The 20901-nt window shown below is 43.6% G+C and overlaps 1 protein-coding gene across 1 annotated transcript in view; it reads right to left on the bottom strand.

Annotated features, from left to right (window-relative positions):
* Positions 1 to 5120, bottom strand: part of MREG (melanoregulin) — a 69463-nt gene extending 64343 nt beyond the window's left edge. Inside the window, exon 1 of the mRNA XM_005676924.3 lies at positions 4646 to 5120. Within this exon, the coding sequence (XP_005676981.2) occupies positions 4646 to 4740 (95 nt within the window). The 5' untranslated portion in view covers positions 4741 to 5120. The remainder of the gene's footprint in view (positions 1 to 4645) is intronic.

The following is a 20901-nucleotide window of genomic DNA, read 5'->3' as shown; positions in this document are numbered from 1 at the left end:
TGGACAGAAGAAGAAACAAAGGTTCAAGGAAGTTACAAGACTTTCCCAAAGTCCCACAGACAATTAGTAGTTGGGACAAGGACTCAGGGTTTCTTAACTCCTCCTGGGCTTGGCTCTCAAGGTCAGGCTGCCCCTGCATCCAGGTAGAAGAATTAAACTAAGCAAGGACATGGAAGAAAAGCGAAAGGAGAAAAGAGTCACAATGGACAGGAGCTAAAGCTAGTGACATCTACCAGCGTCTAGGATATAAACACTATCAGTTAAACTTGGAAACTGTTTGGTAGCTTTCTGAATTTTCTGCAATGCAAGGAAAAAACTCTGAAGTCAAACAGAGATGGATTCAAATTCTGACTCTCCAACTTACCAGTTGTGACTGTGAACTAATTATTTAAACACTCTAAGCCCTGAGTTCCTTACCTATAAAATGGGGAATAAATAACACCTATTTTATCTGGTCACTATTGCTGTTCAGTGGCTAAGTCGTGTCTGATTCTTTGGGACCTCATTAACTAATTAACTGCAGCACACCAGGCTTCCCTTTCCACTATCTCCCAGAGGTTGCTCAAACTCATGGCCGTTGCCGATGATGCCTTCCAACCATCCCACCCTCTGTCGTCCCATTCTCCTCCTGCCCTCAATCTTTCCCAGCATCAAGGTCTTTTCCAATGAGTCAGCTCTCTACATCAGGTAGCCAAAGTATTGGAGCTTCCGCTTCAACGTCAGGACTTCCAATGAATATTCAGGGTTGATTTCAATCTTTAGGATTGACTGGTTTGATCTCCTTTGCTGTTCAAGGGACTCTCAAGAGTCTTCTCTAGCACCATAGTTCAAAAGCATCAGTTCTTCAGTGTTCAGCCTTCTTTGTGGTCCAACTTTCACATCCACAGATGATTACTGGAAAAAACTGGAGTTTGCTCAAATTAATGTCCACTGAGTCAGTGATACTATCTAACCATCTCATCGTCTGCGATAGAGCCAACAAAAAGATATCTAACTAACAATTATGCCATTGACAGCAACACCACAAGGGAAACCAGCAGGATTAGATGGATCACAGGCACAGAGACAAGAGAATGAGAAATCAGAGGCCAGAGAATGAGGAAATGGGAAATCAGGCTCAGATGGTCAGCACAGGGGCACTCCGTGTACACCAAGCAAAGAACAGCAGCTTTCTTTCTCTTGTAACTTTCAACAGAAGAGTTTTCTTGTAATCATGCAGGGGAAGGAACCAGATCTCATGATGAGTAGGAGGCGAAGGAGGAGGTAGGGGTACAATTGACTGCACTTTAAAGACATCTGCGCGACACAAGGGAAAGCAGAAGGTGCCAGCTAAAGAAAACAGCAACATGGGGGTGAATTTATTGTCAGGGGAGGCCCCAGCATACTTGAGAGAAAGGGCAAAGAAAGAACTCATGGGAAAATATACATGCAAGCCAGACAACTGACAGCCATTCCCTTTAGGTACAAAATTCCAGAAAAAGCAAACAAGGCAAGATCAAAAACACAGGGACTTTCCTGATGCTCCAGTGGTTAAAAATTTGCCTTGTAATGTGGGAGACACCAGTTGGGTTCCTGGTCAGGGAACTGGAATCCCACATGCTGCGGGGCAGCAAAACCCATGCACTGCCACAATTCCCAAGTCTGTGTGCCACAACTAAGACTCAACACAGCCAAATAAATCAATAAATATTTCCTAAAAACCACAAGTGGCAATGTCAGGTTGGCATAGGAGCTGAGATTAAAAACTAGTTTTGCTGAACTAATGAGGTTCCCTGGTCTGTTTTGGAAAAGGACTGCAGATGACCACACACACAAATGACAAACGTCTTCCTTTCGACCATATCTCTTCCAGCACTACTGCCTTGGGGGATGAAATAAAGCTTGATAACCACTGTTCTGGGCTTCCCTGGTGGCTCAGAGGTTAAAGCGTCTGCCTGCAATGCAGGAGACCTGGGTTTGATCCCTGGGTCGGGAAGATCTCCTGGAGAAGGAAATGGCAACCCACTCCAGTATTCTTGCCTGGAGAATCCCATGGACAGAGGAGCCTGGTGGGCTACAGTCCACAGACTCGAAAAGAGTTGGACACGACTGAGTGACTTCACTTGTTCTTGTTACTTGTTAACCACTGTTTTATGATGGAATAAAGGATTCAGTTGAGGGCAGGCAATGTCTGTATAAAATCTTTTTTTATAAATGAAGAAAAATGACATGAAGAATGAAGTTCTTAATAAAATAAAAATTAAGACCATCTGGCCATATGACTTCACCACGTCAAGATTTCAAATCAGTCACTTTGGAAAACAGCCTGGCAGCAACTCAGAAAGTTAAAATGTACAATTTACTATGTGACCTAGCAATTCCACTTCTAGGTATATACCCAAGAGAATCAAAAACATATATCCACACAGAAATTTGTACACTAATGGTCACAGAATCATTATTTTAAAAGCCAAAAAGTGGAAATCACCCAAATATCTATCAATTGACAAATAAAATGTAAAACATCTACACACTGGAATATTATCCAAAGATAAAGAGTTAAGTGCTGATAAACCTACAACATAGATGAAACTTGAGAACATTATGCTAAGTGAAAGTCAGATGCAAAAGGCCACATATTGAAGGATTCCGTTTATACAAAATGTCCAGAAGAAGTAAATCTCTAACGACAAAAAGTAGATTAGTGGTTGACTGTGGGCCTGGGGGATGGCAGGGAATGGGCAGGGAAGGGAAGGCAGCAAGTGACTGCCAATGAGTATAGTGCTTCTTTCTGGAGTGATGAAAAATGTCTGGAGTTAAGAGTATTGATGACTGCACAGCTCTGTGAATGTATTAAAAAGCACTGAATTTCACATTTAGAAAAGATTTCAATCTAGACCTTCTAATGATTTGGGCAGGAAAGAACATGCAGGTATTTGCACATTGCATCCCTCTGAGGTCCATACTATTACGATTCCCATTTTACAGATGAGGAAATTAAAGCACAAAAAGTTTCATAACTTGTGCCAGGTCACCCAGGCTGGAATTTAACCCCAGGCAATCTGGCTCACGAGCACTATGCTATTCTGCCCCAACTGACTCTAAAGTCTTAAAATTGCTTGCAAATTCACTGACTTACAATGTAAACCAAGGCAGGAGAGGGTTGAGATTTTTTAAAACAACCAAAACTATTATCTTAAATAGCAATTCCCAACAGAATATTGGAAAGACCCAAGGCTCTGAGAATGAGACCAAGCTGAAGGCTGTTATTTCATGTTACTATGAATATTGACAAATTGAGGGTATAATCCAAGCCTGAAATTCCAGATTGCTATCCACTATTTGAAGACTAGGGGTAGATTACTGGGTTTCTCCCTGTCCACAACAATCTAATAATCGCAGTGGGAACACCATTGCATTTGGTGTGTATATTATACACAGAAAACAAACAGGACATACATGTTTACATCCATACGTGCTCACTAAACCATGAGGAGCAGATAGCAAGTTCTAAACCCTAGCAAGGAGAGAAAGATGAATAAGAACGAAAAAATCAAAGACGACTGACTGTTTGAGGGAGACTTGAAAACAAGCATTTAAGAAGGGGCAGGAAGAATAAAGGTCACCACTTGAAACAAGCTTGGAGGGAATAAGAAGCTTAGATTGTTCCTAGAGCAGTAAGGATGCCTGTCTGATTAAATCAAAGAGTGCACAGTGTGTAATATACTGGAAAACAGGAGTGGACAGGAGGGAAGGGGTTATGTAAGATCTCAAAAGTCAAGGGGAGTGTTTGGACTTGATAGAGTAAGAAAAGGTAAATCGTGTTTTTAAAAAGTTGTGAAAGCTTTATCATATTAGTTGCATATTTCATAAGAAACACTAGCTTCCATGTTTTTGCCTAGAAAACCCTAGAATTTTGCCTCATCTACTATTTCCTAATTTCATTTTAAATCTTTTGTTTGTACCCTACCTACCCCCAAGTCATGCCGAAATGAAACCTTGATTTCAGCAGTCCAATATAAAATAATTGCTTACAATCACAGCCCTGAACAAAGCCGTGTTGTGTGGTTCCTTCACAAAGGCACTTAGCACATTGCTACCGTGCATTAATTTCCTCACACTTAATAGCTTAAGCTGTCATGAATCAACGTTCCACTATCCCTTGAGAAAAATATGTCCTTTTTGAAATGTGAAAAATATTTCCTTGCTCTCCGTCACTGTAAATGTCTTCTCTTCCTAATAAAATTGAATGATAAGGTATCCAACTTTTTTCCCGGGTGAAAGAAATTCACAGTCGCCCATTTCACTGAAATATGCCTATGAATCAGACAATCACAGTTGTATTTAATAGGACCCCTGTGCAAACTTCTCTCCGATAGTTCTCTGCCCGGGAAACTGCACCCGAGCTCTTGCTGTTTCCCACACGCATCTTCTTGGGTCTCAGGCGCCTCCAAGGATTCGTGCATTCTGGCAAAAACTTTACCCAAGGAACAACCCCCAAGGAGCAGGATCTTCTTCAAGGAACCAAGGGGCTTAGTCTGTGCCTCCGTGTGAGCTTAAAACAAGCGCACTTCCCCAGCTCAGAGGAGCACACGGGTACCCCGAGTCTGTGGTGCCCGGCGGCGGCCAGGGAGCCCCAGATTACGGCCGGGGCGCGCGCACCCACCTGACCAGAGGCTCCTTCTCCGGCACGGCGGGCTCCTCCAGGCACTTGCAGGGGCAGCAGCAGCACGCGGTCCTCAGCCAGTCTCTCAGCCCCATGGAGAGCGAGGTGCCCCGCCGGCGCCGGGCGACTCGGGGGGAGCCGCGGCGGCGAGCGAGCGCGGCTGGGGCGCGGCCACCCGACCGGCGTCCAGGTGCGGGGACAGTGGCGGCCGGGGCGTCGCGGGCCGGTCCGTGCGCATCCCGCCGCGGCCGGCGACGCGGGCGAGGCGGGAGGCGCCTGCACTGCCCCGGAGCTGCGGAGCCGCGCGCTTTCTTCCACTTGGGTTTTGTTTGGGGCGCGGGTTTCGGTGGGGCTTTTCTTCTCGCTCTTTAATTCCCCGGGCGCAAATTGGGGCGCATGCGTCCCCGAGACGCTCCGCTGCTGCCCTCTAAGGAGGAAGCCGGGACTCCAGCCGCCAGATGGCAGAATCCGAGGGCGCAGCTGGGGATGGGGCTGGGGGAAGGAGGAGCCCGCCCCCGAGACACAGAGCACGAGGTTGGGCTGATCTATTCATACGTTTTATTGGCTTCACTCCCCGAGGAAATAAAAGGTCCTCCTTCCCACCCCCACCCCTTGCCTTCAAAGCAGAGATTAGGGCATATTTTTAGCGTGTCAGCGCCACACAGGGTAAAAGTTAGCAAAAAAGGATTCATGCATTATAGAAGTGAGCTTTTTAAGTACTACGTTCACAACGAATTTTAAAAAACTGTTTTCAAGTCTCCCAGCCCTTGAATAATTTTCTCAAAAAGAGGCAACCTCTGTCATTAGCTTTTTGGCTTCCGCAGTGGCTCAGTGGTAAAGAATCCGCCTGCCAGTGCAGGAGAGGCAGGTTGGATTCCTGAGTCAGGAAGATCCCCTGGAGGAAGAAATGGCAACCCATCCAGGATTCTTGCCGGGAAATCCCATGGACAGGGGGGCCTGGGGGGCTACAGTCCATGGGGTCCCAAAGAGTCGGCTGCGACTGAAGATTTTACTATTTTCCAGATTTTAAACACACACACACACACACACTTAATGCTTATGCAAACGTGTAAGTATAGGCACCCATAGCCTTTTCCCTTTATACTCAGTGCCATACTCCACACATTTCTGTCCCTGGCTTTTTTCACTCAGTTTACAGCGGAGACTGTCCCACCAGCACATGAAGAACTTCTCTATGATCTTTAACAGTTGCATTTATGTAGTTGATGCCCTTATGTTTTTTTAACCAGATGCCAATGGATGAATAGCAAGTTCATTATAGCCTTTTGTTATTAAAATAATGCTGCAGTAAATATCCTTGAACTATGTGTTTGGACATGTATATCTCTTGAATAAATATTTGGCAGTTGAATTTCTAGGTCACAGGTAAGATGCCTTTTTAATTTTTCATGGATCTTGCCAAAAAGTGAAGTGAAGTCCCTCAGTCATGTCTGACTCTTTGCAATCCCATGGACTGTAGCCTACCAGGCTCCTCTGTCCATGGGATTTTCTAGGCAAGAGTACTGGAGTGGGCTGCCATTTCCTTTTCCAAGGCACCTTCCCACCCCAGGGATCAAACCCGGGTCTCCTGCATTGCAGACAGACGCTTTACCATCTGAGCCACCAGGGAAGCCTGGATCTTGCCAAACTGCCCTCTAAAGAGGTAATTCCAATTCACACTCTGGCCACATCTGAAAGTATATTTCCCTAGAGAACCACCAATACTGTGGAATTTTCCTCTTTATCAATCATGTTTATTCAACAAATGTTTATCAAATATCTATAGGTACCAGGCATGTTCTAGGCTCTGGGGACACTGCAATGAATGAAAGAAATAAAAATCCTTACTTTTTTGGAGCAAACATTCTACTTGGGGAGTTAGACAAATGAAATACATTATTGAGTGTGTTAGAAGGTGATTTGTACTATGGAGAAAAATAAGACAGGAAAGGGGATAAGCAGTGCCAGGAAGGTGTGTGTGTGTGTGTGTGTGTGTGTGTGTGTGTGTGTGTGTGTGTAGTACAGTGTACTGGGGAGAGGAGTGGTGGCTGCAGTTTTAAATGGGGTGGTCAGGGAAAGCCTCCCTACATGGTGACCTTTAGGGAAACATTTAATGATGATGAGCAAGCTAGCCCTGGTTTCATGGGGAAGAGTATCGCTGGGAGAGTGAAGGCTGCATGCAAAACCCCAGAGGAGGGAGAATAAACAGTAGGATGCCCAAGAAAGAGCAGGGATTACAGGGGCCAGAGAGAGGATTGGGCCAGGAGGAAGAGTAATAGGAGATGATAGAACCAAGTGGCCTCTTAGGACATGGTAAGAACTCTGATTTGTCCCACGTGAGTGAGCAAACCTTTGGAGGCCTTTCAGTGGAGGGAGAGATGTGGTCAGCAAGGATGGCATTAGGATCCATTGACTGCTGTCTTGAGAAAAAACTGGATAACAAGGACTGTTTTAGAAGAGGCGAGTGGAGGCCATTCTAATGACCCACGTGATAGATGACAGTCATTTAGATCAGGGAGGAAGCAACTAGAGGTGGGAAGAAATAACTGGACTCTAAATGGAATTTGAAGGCAGAGCCAATGAGATTTATAATGGATTGGAAGTAAAGTAGAAATGAAAGTCAGGAGTGAGTACAATGTTGGGGGCTTACAATTTGTGAGAGTAGAATTGTGTTATTGATTGTGATAAAGATGGATGTCGTGTGGGCAGGTTTGAAGAGCTGAGGAAGAAGAGCAAGAGTTTATTTCCAGAAGTGTTGATTCTCATGGGCAGTGTGTTCATTTAAAAGTGTGTTACTACACCTAAGTTTATCCTGTTCTGGCTATGTTATGAGGTCGAGGGAACTTATCAAGTGCATATTCATTGAGAGGCTGACTACTGAGAGTTAAGGAAGGATAAGAGAAGGTTCCTTAGAGCTCTGACTTAGCTGGGGAAACAGGATAGGGACCCATCATGAAAGTTAAGAGGATATGACAGAATACCAGTTGTCACCAGGCAGCACAGGGCTGTGGTATTGAACCCAGCGCCGTGTCCTTGATCACTTACAGCTGTGCCAGGATGGAGAGACTGTTGTTCTTGACAGCAGACTTGCTAGCAGCTGGGCAGTCCCTTTGGTGGATGAACTTTGTTCTGAAATTGGATGTTGGATTGAGTTCACTCACCTGTGTTCAGGTAGAAAGTGGACCAAGGGGGCTGCTAGCAAGATGAAAGCTAGCATCCGACAACTTTTATTAACTACTGAAGTTGGATTTGTTAAGAATGGAGAAATCAGAGAAGGTATTCAGTTCCTGGAAAATACAGGTTCTCTGCCCTTTACTAACCTTGATTTTAGATAAGTCACTTAATTTATCTTTTTTAAGAAGTTTTATTTATTTATTATTTCTTTTTGGCCACGCTGGATCTTCATTATTGCACTCAGGTTTTCTCTAGTTGCGGAAAGTGGGGGCTACTCTCTAGATGAGGTGAGGGGTCTTTTCATTTTGGCTGCTTCTCTTTGTTGTGGAGCACAGGCGCTAGAGGGCAGGCTGAATAGTTGTAGCCCATGGGCTTAGTTGCCCTGCAGCATGTGGGATCTTCTCAAACTAGGAATCAAACTCACATCCCCAGCATTAGCAGGCAGGTTCTCAACCACGGGATCACCAGGGAAGTCCCACCTAATTGTTCTGAGCCTCAGTTTTCTAATTTGTGAAATGGAGATGCTGAGTCGTAAGACTCAAATGAGACCATTGGAAAGCCATAAAGTACTATAGGAAGTAGTAGAATTCAACACAGTGGACTAAATCCAAATAGTAAGGCCTGCTGAGCAAATGTCAGTTCCAGTACTACTTCGCTGGCATATGACAGGATTTCTTTTCACATTGGTACCTCTGCAGTGTGTGGGCATCTTTGATGTGGCCCGTTTCAGACAGGATATTTCTGGAAAGCCTAGAACTATGTCCATTTTAACCAACTTGATCAGAAGGTTAATGCTCTTCCTTACTAAGGATTACATCTAGTATTTGCTTGCTCTAACAACTATTAATATTTTTAATTAATGTTAACTGTTAAAACTTTTAAATGAAATATTCCTCTAGAAGATTGAAATGTTACAAAGTTCCCTGTGATCACTATCCACAGTCCTGTCTCCTTTCCAGCCTCCTCAGGGTAACCATTATTATCAGTATGCTACAGACCTTTTTTTGGACACATACACACATGTATCTTCCCTGTAATGTATATATACCATCATTGTGTGTGTTGTCTTTTTTGGCTGCACCATGAGGCATGAGGGATCTTAGTTCCCCAACCAGGGACCAAACTCTCTCCCCCTGCAGTGGAAGTGCAGAGTCTTAACCACTGGACCACAGGGGAGTCCCTACCTCATCATTTTTGGTAGTGAGTTTGGTTTTAATATACAAGGCATGCATTCATCTACCTGCAAGCTTTTTCCACTTAATGTCTTGGAGACAGAGCCTTTTAGTACACACAACACTACCTCATTCTTCTCAACCAACGTGCATCCATGCTCAGTCGTTCAGTCATGTCCAGCTCTGCGACCCCATGGACTGTAGCCTGCCAGGTTCCTCTGTCCATAGAATTTCCCAGGCAAGAATACTGGAGTGGGTTGCCATTCTCTCCAACAGGGTTAACAGATGTGAATATTCTATTTATTAGTTTTCTAAAGATTATTATATTGGTGTTCTCAAGTATTAATCTTCCCAGAAGTTAAATACCTTCATGATTTCCCTGGTGGGTTTTTTTTTTTTTTTTTTTTTTGGGTAACTTGAGAAATGACAGTGTTACCAAACACTGCAGCTTCACCTTGTAGATAGCTAAGACCACAGTTTGACATCCCCACTTCCTATTTCAGATTTCATTAGCAGGAGAGCCCCAAGCTTTCCTTTTTTTAGAATGATGTTACATTGTTCTTCCTGCCTGAGCTGACGCCAACACCACCCACCACTGGCAGCAACATCTGACATTTACCAAGAGCCCTTGAGCACCTGATGTTGCAGGAGTGGGCAGTCCCCTGGAACAACTGGTGACTCAGAGACCCATCAGCTGCTTGTTACAAGACAGAACTGCCATCCTATAGTTTCAGATTTCTCCATGGCAGAGAAAACTAGAGTTTGCTCTGAAAACAAGAACTGGACACAACTGAGCAACTAAACAACAGGATAGTCTGAAATCCTATTTCTTTAAGAACTTACTGAGAATTCTTGCATTCCAACGCCATACGATTCAGTTCAGTTGCTCAGTCGTGTCCGACTCTTTGCAACCCCATGAATCGCAGCACACCAGGCCTCCCTGTCCATCACCAACTCCCGGAGTTCACTCAGACTCACATCCATCAAGTTAGTGATGCCATCCAGGCATCTCATCCTCTGTCGTCCCCTTCTCCTCCTGCCCCTAATCCCTCCCAGCATCAGAGTCTTTTCCAATGGGTCAACTCTTCGCATGAGGTGGCCAAAGTACTGGAGTTTCAGCTTCAGCATCATTCCTTCCAAAGAAATCCCAGGGCTGATCTCCTTTAGAATGGACTGGTTGGATCTCCTTGCAGTCCAAGGGACTCTCAAGAGTCTTCTCCAACACTACAGTTCAAAAGCATCAATTCTTCGGTGCTCAGCTTTCTTCATAGTCCAACTCTCACATCCATCCATGACCACTGGAAAAACCATAGCCTTGACTAGACGGACCTTTGTTGGCAAAGTAATTTTAGCGTTCCACAAAAAAGCTATGCTTGCAGCAACATAGCTCAAGTTGGTATCATTCAGTTATTCATTCAACAAATATTGAGAGTCCAGTACTAGGATACAATGGTGAAGTAGAATGTAGGTCCCATTCATGAAGGTGGGGATATTGCTTGTTCTTTGCAATATTGTAGAATCTAAAATAGTACAGACCTATCCCAAGAAAATAAATAGAAACATATGCTGTATCACACCTTTTAGAACAATGTAGGTATCTGGTAGACACTCAATAAGTGTGTTGAATAAATGTGTGTATGAAGACAGAAAAAGAGCTGATGAACCGAGAGTTTGCATTATGCCAGTTTGTGAAGAGTCTATTAACGAGCTTCCCGAATCCAGTAAAGACTTCAAAAGCATTGTCTTCCTTAGAGAAAAAAGACATCTTCTGAAACAAATGAGCACTCCAAACCAAGGCTAGCATTATCGTGCTCCCCAAGGGGCCCAAGATGGACAGCCCACATGCCTCCTATGGGACTCTGCAAAGATCCCATCAGAGAGTGGACTGGATGTCACCAAGGTAAAGCCAGCCAAGGGTTCCCCTTGGGGCTGTTGTTTCTGCCTCTGCGGTGTGCCTCATCCCTCCTTCTGTTACCAGCTCTTTGTTTTCCTTTGAGGAACACCTCCCCACCCCTTTCAATTACATGAGCCAGGCAGACAGTGAAGGCACTTTCCCCACCTCTCAGCCCCTGATCCCCAGTGAGGGATGAGCATGTGACCAAGATAGACCAATCAGACCCTCTTCCTGAAATTTGCAACTTAAGGGCAAGGACCCAAAGGTGGAAAATAATTGAGTAGAGATATGAATTTTGGGGGGAACATTATCTTGAAGAGGAGGTCCAACAGCAATGGACATATTTATACCTGTAGCATTTCTGGTTCTATATTTTCTAAAATCTAGCCATTCTAGCTATTTAGTTTTCCCATCATTCTGTGGGTTACTCCATAACTTGTGGATCAATAGTTCTTTTTTTGCTTAAGTAACTAAGAATCAGATTCTGTTGCTTTCAGAAATAAACAGTTTTACAAGGCAAAAAAGGGTAATTGTGACAGGAGAGAGAGAATTAAAGAGTTCTCTTTCAAGCCAAGCACAATAGTCCACTTTGATTTAGTCAGGTGAGACGTTTATTTCTGTTTCTCTGCTTGGCTAAGAGAAACATTCATTATCCACTATCTGAGAATTTGTCAGTTACATCACTCTGTGATTTCCCATAATACTTTCTAAACTTTGAAACTATTTTTATTTGCTATGGTTTGCTGGTCAGTTTCACTTCCTTCCCTCCTCCGGAATGTATATACTCTGAGAAAACCTTAATAATCAGTCTTTGTTCCTTCTTTAGTTCCAAGCAACAAACTTCTTGTCTCTCCTCAAAATTTAATTGAATGTCTTTTTTAAATAACTTCATACTTAAGAACAGGTCAAACCTTTTAAAAAGAGGCCCTTGGAGAGAATAAAAACACAGTAAGCTAGAAAAAGATATAAAGCATATGGAAAGATTCTCCAAGAAAACTGGATTCTTATAGTCCCAACGTGAAGGGAATCAAACCCTGCTGTGTCTCAACTCTATGTAATATTTTTTTTGTCTGGATTTGTGTGACCTCTGTGATAATCCTTTGGGTCTTAATTCACTAATTTTGAATGACAAAAACATCACTCGGACTAGTTTAAGTATAAAAGGACATTTACTACGCAGATGCAGGAGGGCCTAGAGGAGCCATCCCACGTTGAAGGTCAGGAAGGGCGGCGGTAAGGAGATACCCCTCGTCCAAGGTAAGGAGCAGCGGCTGTGCTTTGCTGGAGCAGCCGTGAAGAGATACCCCACTTCCAAGGTAAGAGAAACCCAAGTAAGATGGTAGGTGTTGCAAGAGGGCATCAGAGGACAGACACACTGAAACCATACTCACAGAAAACTAGTCAATCTAATCACACTCGGACCACAGCCTTATCTAACTCAATGAGACTAAGCCATGCCCGTGGGGCAACCCAAGACGGGCGGGTCATGGTGGAGAGGTCTGACAGAATGTGGTCCACTGGAGAAGGGAATGGCAAACCACTTCAGTATTCTTACCTTGAGAACCCCATGAACAGTATGAAAAGGCAAAATGATAGGATACTGAAAGAGGAACTCCCCAGGTCAGTAGGTGCCCCATATGCTACTGGAGATCAGTGGAGAAATAACTCCAGAAAGAATGAAGGGATGGAGCCAAAGCAAAAACAAAACCCAGTTGTGGATGTGACTGGTGATAGAAGCAAGGTCTGATGCAGTAAAGAGCAATATTGCATAGGAACCTGGAATGTCAGGTCCACGAATCAAGGCAAATTGGAAGTGGTCAAACAAAAGATGGCAAGAGTGAATGTCGACATTCTAGGAATCAGCGAACTAAAATGGACTGGAATGGGTGAGTTTAACTCAGATGACCATTATACCTACTACTGCGGGCAGGAATCCCTCAGAAGAAATGGAGTAGCCATCATGGTCAACAAAAGAGTCCAAAATGCAGTACTTGGATGCAATCTCAAAAATGACAGAATGATCTCTGTTCATCTCCAAGGCAAACCATTCAATATCACAGTAATCCAAGTCTATGCCCCAACCAGTAACGCTGAAGAAGCTGAAGTTGAACGGTTCTATGAAGACCTACAAGACCTTTTAGAACTAACACCCAAAAAAGATGTCCTTTTCATTATAGGGGACTGGAATGCAAAAGTAGGAAGTCAAGAAACACCTGGAGTAACAGGCAAATTTGGCCTTGGAATGTGGAATGAAGCAGGGCCAAGACTAATAGAGTTGGGCCAAGACTAATAGAGTTTTGCCAAGAAAATGCACTGGTCATAGCAAACACCCTCTTCCAACAACACAAGAGAAGACTCTACACATGGACATCACCAGATGGTCAACACCGAAATCAGATTGATTCTACTCTTTGCAGCCAAAGATGGAGAAGCTCTATACAGTCAACAAAAACAAGACCAGCAGCTGACTGTGGCTCATATCCTGAACTCCTTATTACCAAATTCAGACTCGAATTGAAGAAAGTAGGGAAAACTGCTAGACCATTCAGGTATGACCTAAATCAAATCCTTTATGATTATACAGTGCAAGTGAGAAATAGATTTAAGGGCCTAGATCTGATAGATAGAGTGCCTGATGAACTATGGAATGAGGTTTGTGACATTGTACTGGAGACAGGGATCAAGACCATCCCCATGGAAAAGAAATGCAAAAAAGCAAAATGGCTGCCTGGGGAGGCCTTACAAATAGCTGTGAAAAGAAGAGAGGAGAAAAACAAAGGAGAAAAGGAAAGATATAAGCATCTGAATGCAGAGTTCCAAAGAATAGCAAGAAGAGATAAGAAAGCTTTCCTCAGCGATCAATGCAAAGAAATAGAGGAAAACAACAGAATGGGAGAGACTAGAGATCTCTTCAGGAAAATTAGAGATACCAAGGGAACATTTCATGCAAAGATGGGCTCGATAAAGGACAGAAATGGTATGGACCTAACAGAAGCAGAAGATATTAAGAAGAGGTGGCAAGAATACATGGAAGAACTGTACAAAAAAGATCTTCACGACCCAGATAATCACAATGGTGTGATCACTCATCTAGAGCCAGACATCCTGGAATGTGAAGTCAAGTGGGCCTTAGAAAGCATCACTATGAACAAAGCTAGTGGAGGTGATGGAATTCCAGTTGAGCTATTTCAAATCCTGAAAGATGATGCTGTGAAAGTGCTGCACTCAATATGCCCGCAAATTTGGAAAACTCAGCAGTGGCCACAGGACTGGAAAAGGTCAGTTTTCATTCCAATCCCAAAGAAAGGCAATGCCAAAGATGCTCAAACTACCACACAATTGCACTCATCTCACACGCTAGTAAAGTAATGCTCAAAATCCTCCAAGCCAGGCTTCAGCAATACATGAACCGTGAACTCCCTGATGTTCAAGCTGATTTTAGAAAAGGCAGAGGAACCAGAGATCAAATTGCCAACATCCACTGGATCATGGAAAAAGCAAGAGAGTTCCAGAAAAACCTCTATTTCTGCTTTATTGACTATGCCAAAGCCTTTGACTGTGTGGATCACAATAAACTGTGGAAAATCTTCAAGAGATGGGAATCCCAGACCACCTGACCTACCTCTTGAGAAATCAGTATGCAGGTCAGGAAGCAACAGTGAGAACTGGACATGGAAGAACAGACTGGTTCCAAATAGGAAAAGGAGTACGTCAAGGCTGTATATTGTCACCCTGCTTATTTAACTTACATGCAGAGTACATCATGAGAAACGCTGGACTGGAAGAAACACAAGCTCCCAGAATCAAGATTGCCGGGAGAAATATCAATAACCTCAGCTATGCAGATGACACCACCCTTATGGCAGAAAGGGAAGAGGAGCTAAAAAGCCTCTTGATGAAAGTGAAAGTGGGGAGTGAATAATTTGGCTTAAAGCTCAACATTCAGAAAACGAAGATCATGGCATCTGGTCCCATCACTTCATGGGAAATAGATGGGGAAACAGTGGAAACAGTGTCAGACTTTATTTTTTTGGGCTCCAAAATCACTGGAGATGATGATTGCAGCCATGAAATTAAAAGACGCTTACTCCTTGGAAGAAAAGTTAGGATTAACCTAGATAGCATATTGAAAAGCAGAGACGTTACTTTGCTGACTAAGGTCCGTCTAGTCAAGGCTATGGTTTTTCCTGTAGTCATGTATCGATGTGAGAGTTGGACTGTGAAGAAGGCTGAGCACCGAAGAATTGATGCTTTTGAACTGTAGTGTTGGAGAAGACTCTTCAGAGTCCCTTGGACTGCAAGGAGGTCCAACCAGTCCATTCTGAAGGAGATCAACCCTGGGATTTCTTTGGAAGGAATGATGCTGAAGCTGAAACTCCAGTACTTTGGCCACCTCATGCAAAGAGTTGACTCATTGGAAAAAGACTGTGATGCTGGGAGGGATTTGGGGCAGGAGGAGAAGGGGACGACAGAGGATGAGATGGCTGGATGGCATCACCGACTCAATGGATGTGAGTCTGAGTGAACTCCGGGAGTTGGTGATGGACAGGGAGGCCTGGCGTGCTTCGATTCATCGGGTCACAAAGAGTCGGACATGACTGAGCGACTAAACTGAACTGAAATGAACTGTCCCAAGTATCTGAAAATCAGGAAGTCATGCTAGCTTTAAACATAAATGGATCCAGGCACTCAAAAGGTTAAAAAGAAAAAAAGGGTTGGTCTTTGCTAGAGACAGAATGTTTGTGTTTCTCCTTGATTCATATGTTGACCCCTAAGCCCCAATGTGATGGAATTTGAATATGGGGTCTTTGAGAGGTGATAATTAGGTCATGAGGATGGAGCACTCATGAATATGACTAGTGCCCTAATAAAAGGAGCTTCCCAGGTGGCAAAATGGTAAAGAATCCTTCTGCCAATGCAGGTGACACAAGAGAGGTGGGTTTGATCGCTGGGTTGGGAAGATCTCCTGGAGAAGGAAGTGGCAACTTACTCCAGTATTCTTGCCTGGGAAATCTCATGGACAGAGGAGCCTTGCAGGCTACAATGCAAAGAGTTGGACATGACTGAGCACTATGCACCCAATAAAAGAAACCCCAGAGAGCTCCCTCACTTCTTCTGCCATATAAGGATGCAGAGAGAGGATAGCTATGTATGAACCAGGGAGCAGGGCCGAACCAGTGAATCTAATGGTGCCTTAATCTTGGCTTTTCCAGCCTCTAGAACTGTTTATCAGCCACCCAGTCTGTGGAGTTTAAGTTACAGTAGCCCAAACAGACTAAGTGGAGAAGGGCATGGCAACCCACTCCAGTATTCTTGCCTGGAGAATTCCATGGACAGAGGAGCCTGGCGGGCTACAATCCATGGGGTCACGAAGAGTTGGACATGACTGAGTGACTGACACACGAACACACAAACAGACTAAGACACTCCGTAGTCTTCTCTGGGCTCTGAGTTAGTGACACTCTCAGGCTCCAGGTAACACTAGATTTCACCATCTTTTCTGCTGATAATCTCAGCAGAAGATAAGAAGCTCCTTCACAGGCCTGGGTCCAACTTTAATTGGCGTGAAATGGAACCAATGCTCTTTCAGAGGGAGAAATATACCTACTGAGTCTCAAGTACACCCTGTAGTGTTCAAGTGAAGAGGAATGGGGGAGAGAGAAAAAGTAAGCCAGTTGGACTGAGTGGGAGGGTTTCCTAATGAAAACCAAATGGAGCCACCAAAAAAGCAATCGATGTTGGCAAGGGAGAACAGCATATGTCATCAACCCCTGCGGCTGTGGTCAGGATTAGATGAGATAATACGCAGAAAGCACTTAGTACAATTTCACGAAAAATAGGAAGCGCCCTGTAAATGCTAGCCATAATCGTTGTTAATAAAGCATATGTACTTTAGTCAGCTTCTAACCTATCACAGCCAACTGTGACCACCTGAATTTATCCGATTTAAGAAACACCTGTGCTATGCTGTGCTAAGCCACTCAGTCATGTCTAACTCTTTGCCACTCCATGGACTGTAGCCAGCCAGGCTCCCCTGTCATATGGATTCTCCAAGCAAGAATACTGGACCAGGGATCAAACCCAGGTCTCCTGCATTGCAGGTGGATTCTTTACATCTGAGCCACGAGGGAAGCTCAAGAATACTCCAGTGGGTAGCCTATCCCTTCTCCAGGGGATCTTCCCAACCCAGGAATTGAACTGGCACACGTGCGCTCAGTCGTGTCTGACTCTTTGTGACCCCATGAATTGTAGCCCGCCAGGCTCCTCTATCCATGGAATTTTCCAGGCAAGAATACTGGAGTGGGTTGCCATTTCCTACTCTAGGGGATCTTCCCCACCCAGGGATCGAACCCACGTCTCCTGCAGTTCCTGTGTCAGCAGGCGGATGCTTTACCACTGTGCCACCTGGGAAGCCCCAATTGAACTGGGGTCTCCTGCGCTGCAAGCAGATTCTTTACCAGTTGGGCTACCAGGGAAGCCCAAGAAACACTTATTTGGTGTCAACTTTATAAACATGGCATTGTGCTCAACTTCTTATGAAATCAAAGACGAAAAATACATAGTACTCATCTTCAGAGCACAACACAGAGCAAAACCTGGAAAATAATGAAGCAAGTGGTTCATCTGTGCCCCAACATACCCATCATTTTGATTCTTGCAGTGTGTTCTTTCTTACCTCACTCCTGACTTCCCATGTTTAACTGCTATGCCTAACTATGCTCTCATAGCTAACTATCCTGTCAGACCTTTGCTAACTATGCTCCCACAGCTAGCTACCTCGCCATACCCAACTATCTTCCCGTAGCTAATTATACTGCTCCTTCTAACAATACCCCCACTCTAACTATATTCCCACATCTATACATTATCTATACATTGATTCCCACACCTATACATCCATACATTTATCTAACTCTACTGTCATACTAACTATTCTGCTACAACAAACACTTTTCAGATACCCAGAGACGCTTCAATTCTCACATCTTCAAATGTAATCTAGAATCAGACCTTTTCCCACCTCTGGAAGACCACCTACTCCTACAATCCCAAGAATTCTACATTCTCTAAAGTCTCTCTATATTCCACCCAACTAAAATTAAACATAAACCCAGGCCCTTCCTTCATGCCACAATTATTCCTAATCCAATTAAATGCACCTTAATAAACATTTATCAGTGCTGTGGCTCAGATGGTAAAGAATCCACCTGTAATGCAAGAGATCGGGGTTTGATCCCTGGGTCAGGAAGATCCCCTGGAGAAGGGATTGGCTACCCACTCCAGTATTCTTGCCTGGAGAATTCCATAGACAGAGGAGCCTAGCGGGCTGCAGTCCAAAGGTCGCAAAGAATTGGACACGACTGAGCAACTAACACTTTCACTTTTCAATAGCAGAAAATTTGATAATTCTGAAGCAGCATTAATCACTGTCTTGTAGGTGTAATAAACTGGAGGCTGGTTGTTACATTCATCAAAACATACAGCTATTTTATCTGAATAAAGGGAGGCAGACTGCTGCACCAAAAAATAAACACTTATTAAACATCTGCTATACACAAGGTGCTGGAGAAGGAAATGGCAACCCACTCCAGTATTCTTGCCTGGAAAAATCCCATGGACTGAGGAGCCTGGTAGGCTACAGTCCATGGGGTCGCAAAGAGTCAGACACGACTGAGCGACTTCACTTTCATACACAAGGTGACTCAAAGTTGCGTAAGACATGCATCAAAAACCACAGTAATGGAGAAACCATGACCACCTTTCATATTTGCTATGAAAGGCCCCTGAAAGTTTGCCCCAACTTAAACGCAGATCCTACCAATATGAGTGTTAATAGACAATCAAATTTATGCCAATGATTCTTCAGTTTCCCATTCATTTATATTACCTTTTTCTCCACAACACTCACAGAAATACATAAACAGACCAGAACTCTGCAAAATTTCCACCCAAGTTCTACCACTGTAAACGGACTAGGTAAATCTCCCCATCAGTCCTGAATATTCATTGGAAGGACTGATGCCAAAGCTCCAATACTTTGGCCACTTGATGCAAAGAACTGACTCATTGGAAAGGACCCCGATGCTGAGAAAGATTGAAGGCAGGAGGAGAAGGGGATGAGAGAGGATGAGATATTTGGATGGCATCACCGACTCGAGGGACATGAGTTTGAGAATCTCTGGGAATTGGTGATGGACAGGGAAGACTGGCGTGCTGCAGTCCATGGGGTCGCAAAGAGTCACACAGGACTGAGCGACTGAACGGAACTGAAATTTCCCCATGAAGTACATACAAACCCCCTGTAATTCTCCACGCTGCCACCTTGTGGGCTTCTGCTGTAAGTGAACTACAGTTTCTCTGGAGATGGGGCTAAGGATCCTTAGCTTAAAGGGCCAATTGAATTGTAGCATTCAATTTGGAATTGAATGAAAGAAGCAAATAGCAACCCACTCCAGTATTCTTGTCTGGAGAATCCCCGTGGACAGAGGAGCCTGGCGGGCTACAGTCCACGGGGTCACAAAGAGTTGGACACGACTGAGTGACTAAGTGCACAGCGCATTCAATTTGGAGGTTTAAGCAGGCGCAAGGCTAACCTCTAAAGCTGTATAGGGCACTGCTCAACTGAGCGATAAGTCCTCTCTTCTCTTGACTTGCAGGGGCCAAACAGCACTGATTACTCTTTTAATCTTTCATTTGATCTTATTAACCATTGCTACTTGATCTGTTAGCTTGAAAACCATAGAAAAAATATATACATTATATTACATATATTTCTTGACTTATATAAAAGGAGTAATGTACGTAAAATGATTAAAGTGGAAGTGCTTTGGGTTTTGCATTTTAATATTTTATTTTGCACTTTATCGACTTTAATAAACCTATCTTTGAAACAACTGGAAGACATAGATTCAAAGGTATGCGTACAATTTCCCAGAAGAACATTTTGGCACATTTGGCTTTATTATTTTTCTCTTTTATACATACCTACACACCCCTATCTATATATGTTGTCAGGGTTTTTTTGGCCTATTTGAGATAAAATTGCAGCAATCAAGATTCATCAGCCCTAAATAACCTAATGTATTTGCCAGGACTAAAATATGTCCTTATATAACCCCAGTGTAATTATTATCAAGTTCAAAGAATTTAACATTAATACAACATTATTTTTAAGCATACACAATCAATATTCAGACTTTGCCAGTTGCCCCAATATTGTCCTTTACATCAACTCTTTTTCCCAATACAGAATCTGTTATAATCTCATTCATTTAGGTTTTTTATGTTAAACTTTTTATTTTGAGATAATTATAAGAAATAATGCGGAGAGATTTGAGTTTTCCAATCTTGTGGGAAATTTGTAGCACATATCCCAAGCAGGATATTGACACCAACGCAGCTCATCTCAGTACAGAACGTTTCCATAAACTCAAGAATCCTGCAGGTTGCCCTTCATAGACACACCTGTTTCCTTCCTGCTCCACCCTCTCATCAACCTCTGGCAACCACTATTCTGAACTCCACTTGTGTTAACTGTCATCTCAAAAATGTTATATAAAGGACTTCCCTGGAGGACCAGTGGTTAGGACTCTGAGCTTTCATGGCAGGGGGCACAGGTTCGATCCCTGCTGGGGGAACTAGGATCCTCCAAGCCGCAGAGGTGCAGCCAAAAAACCCAAAATGTCATACAGATGAAGTCACACAATGTGTAGCCTTCGGGAAATGGCTTTTCTCACTGAGCTTAGCTCTCTAACAGCCCATTTGGGTTGTTAAGTGTGTCAGTACGTGTACTCCTTTTTGTTTTAATGGATCACAGTTTGTTTATCCATTCCTCCATTGGATAATATCTGGGTTATTTCCTGGTTTTGTGTATTACAAATTAAACTGCTATTAACAATAATAAAAAAAAGAACGGTCTTCATTTGGTGAAAGGTGTTAATAGGTCGTTGGGCTGTGTAAAGATTCCCTCTGATAAATGGTGTAGAAAAGGGTGGGGGAGAGAACTACATTGTTCT

The sequence above is a fragment of the Capra hircus genome, chromosome 2 (assembly GCF_001704415.2).
Source record: "Capra hircus breed San Clemente chromosome 2, ASM170441v1, whole genome shotgun sequence".
Taxonomy (NCBI): Eukaryota; Metazoa; Chordata; class Mammalia; order Artiodactyla; family Bovidae; genus Capra; species Capra hircus.
This window is presented reverse-complemented; position numbering and strand designations above follow the sequence as displayed.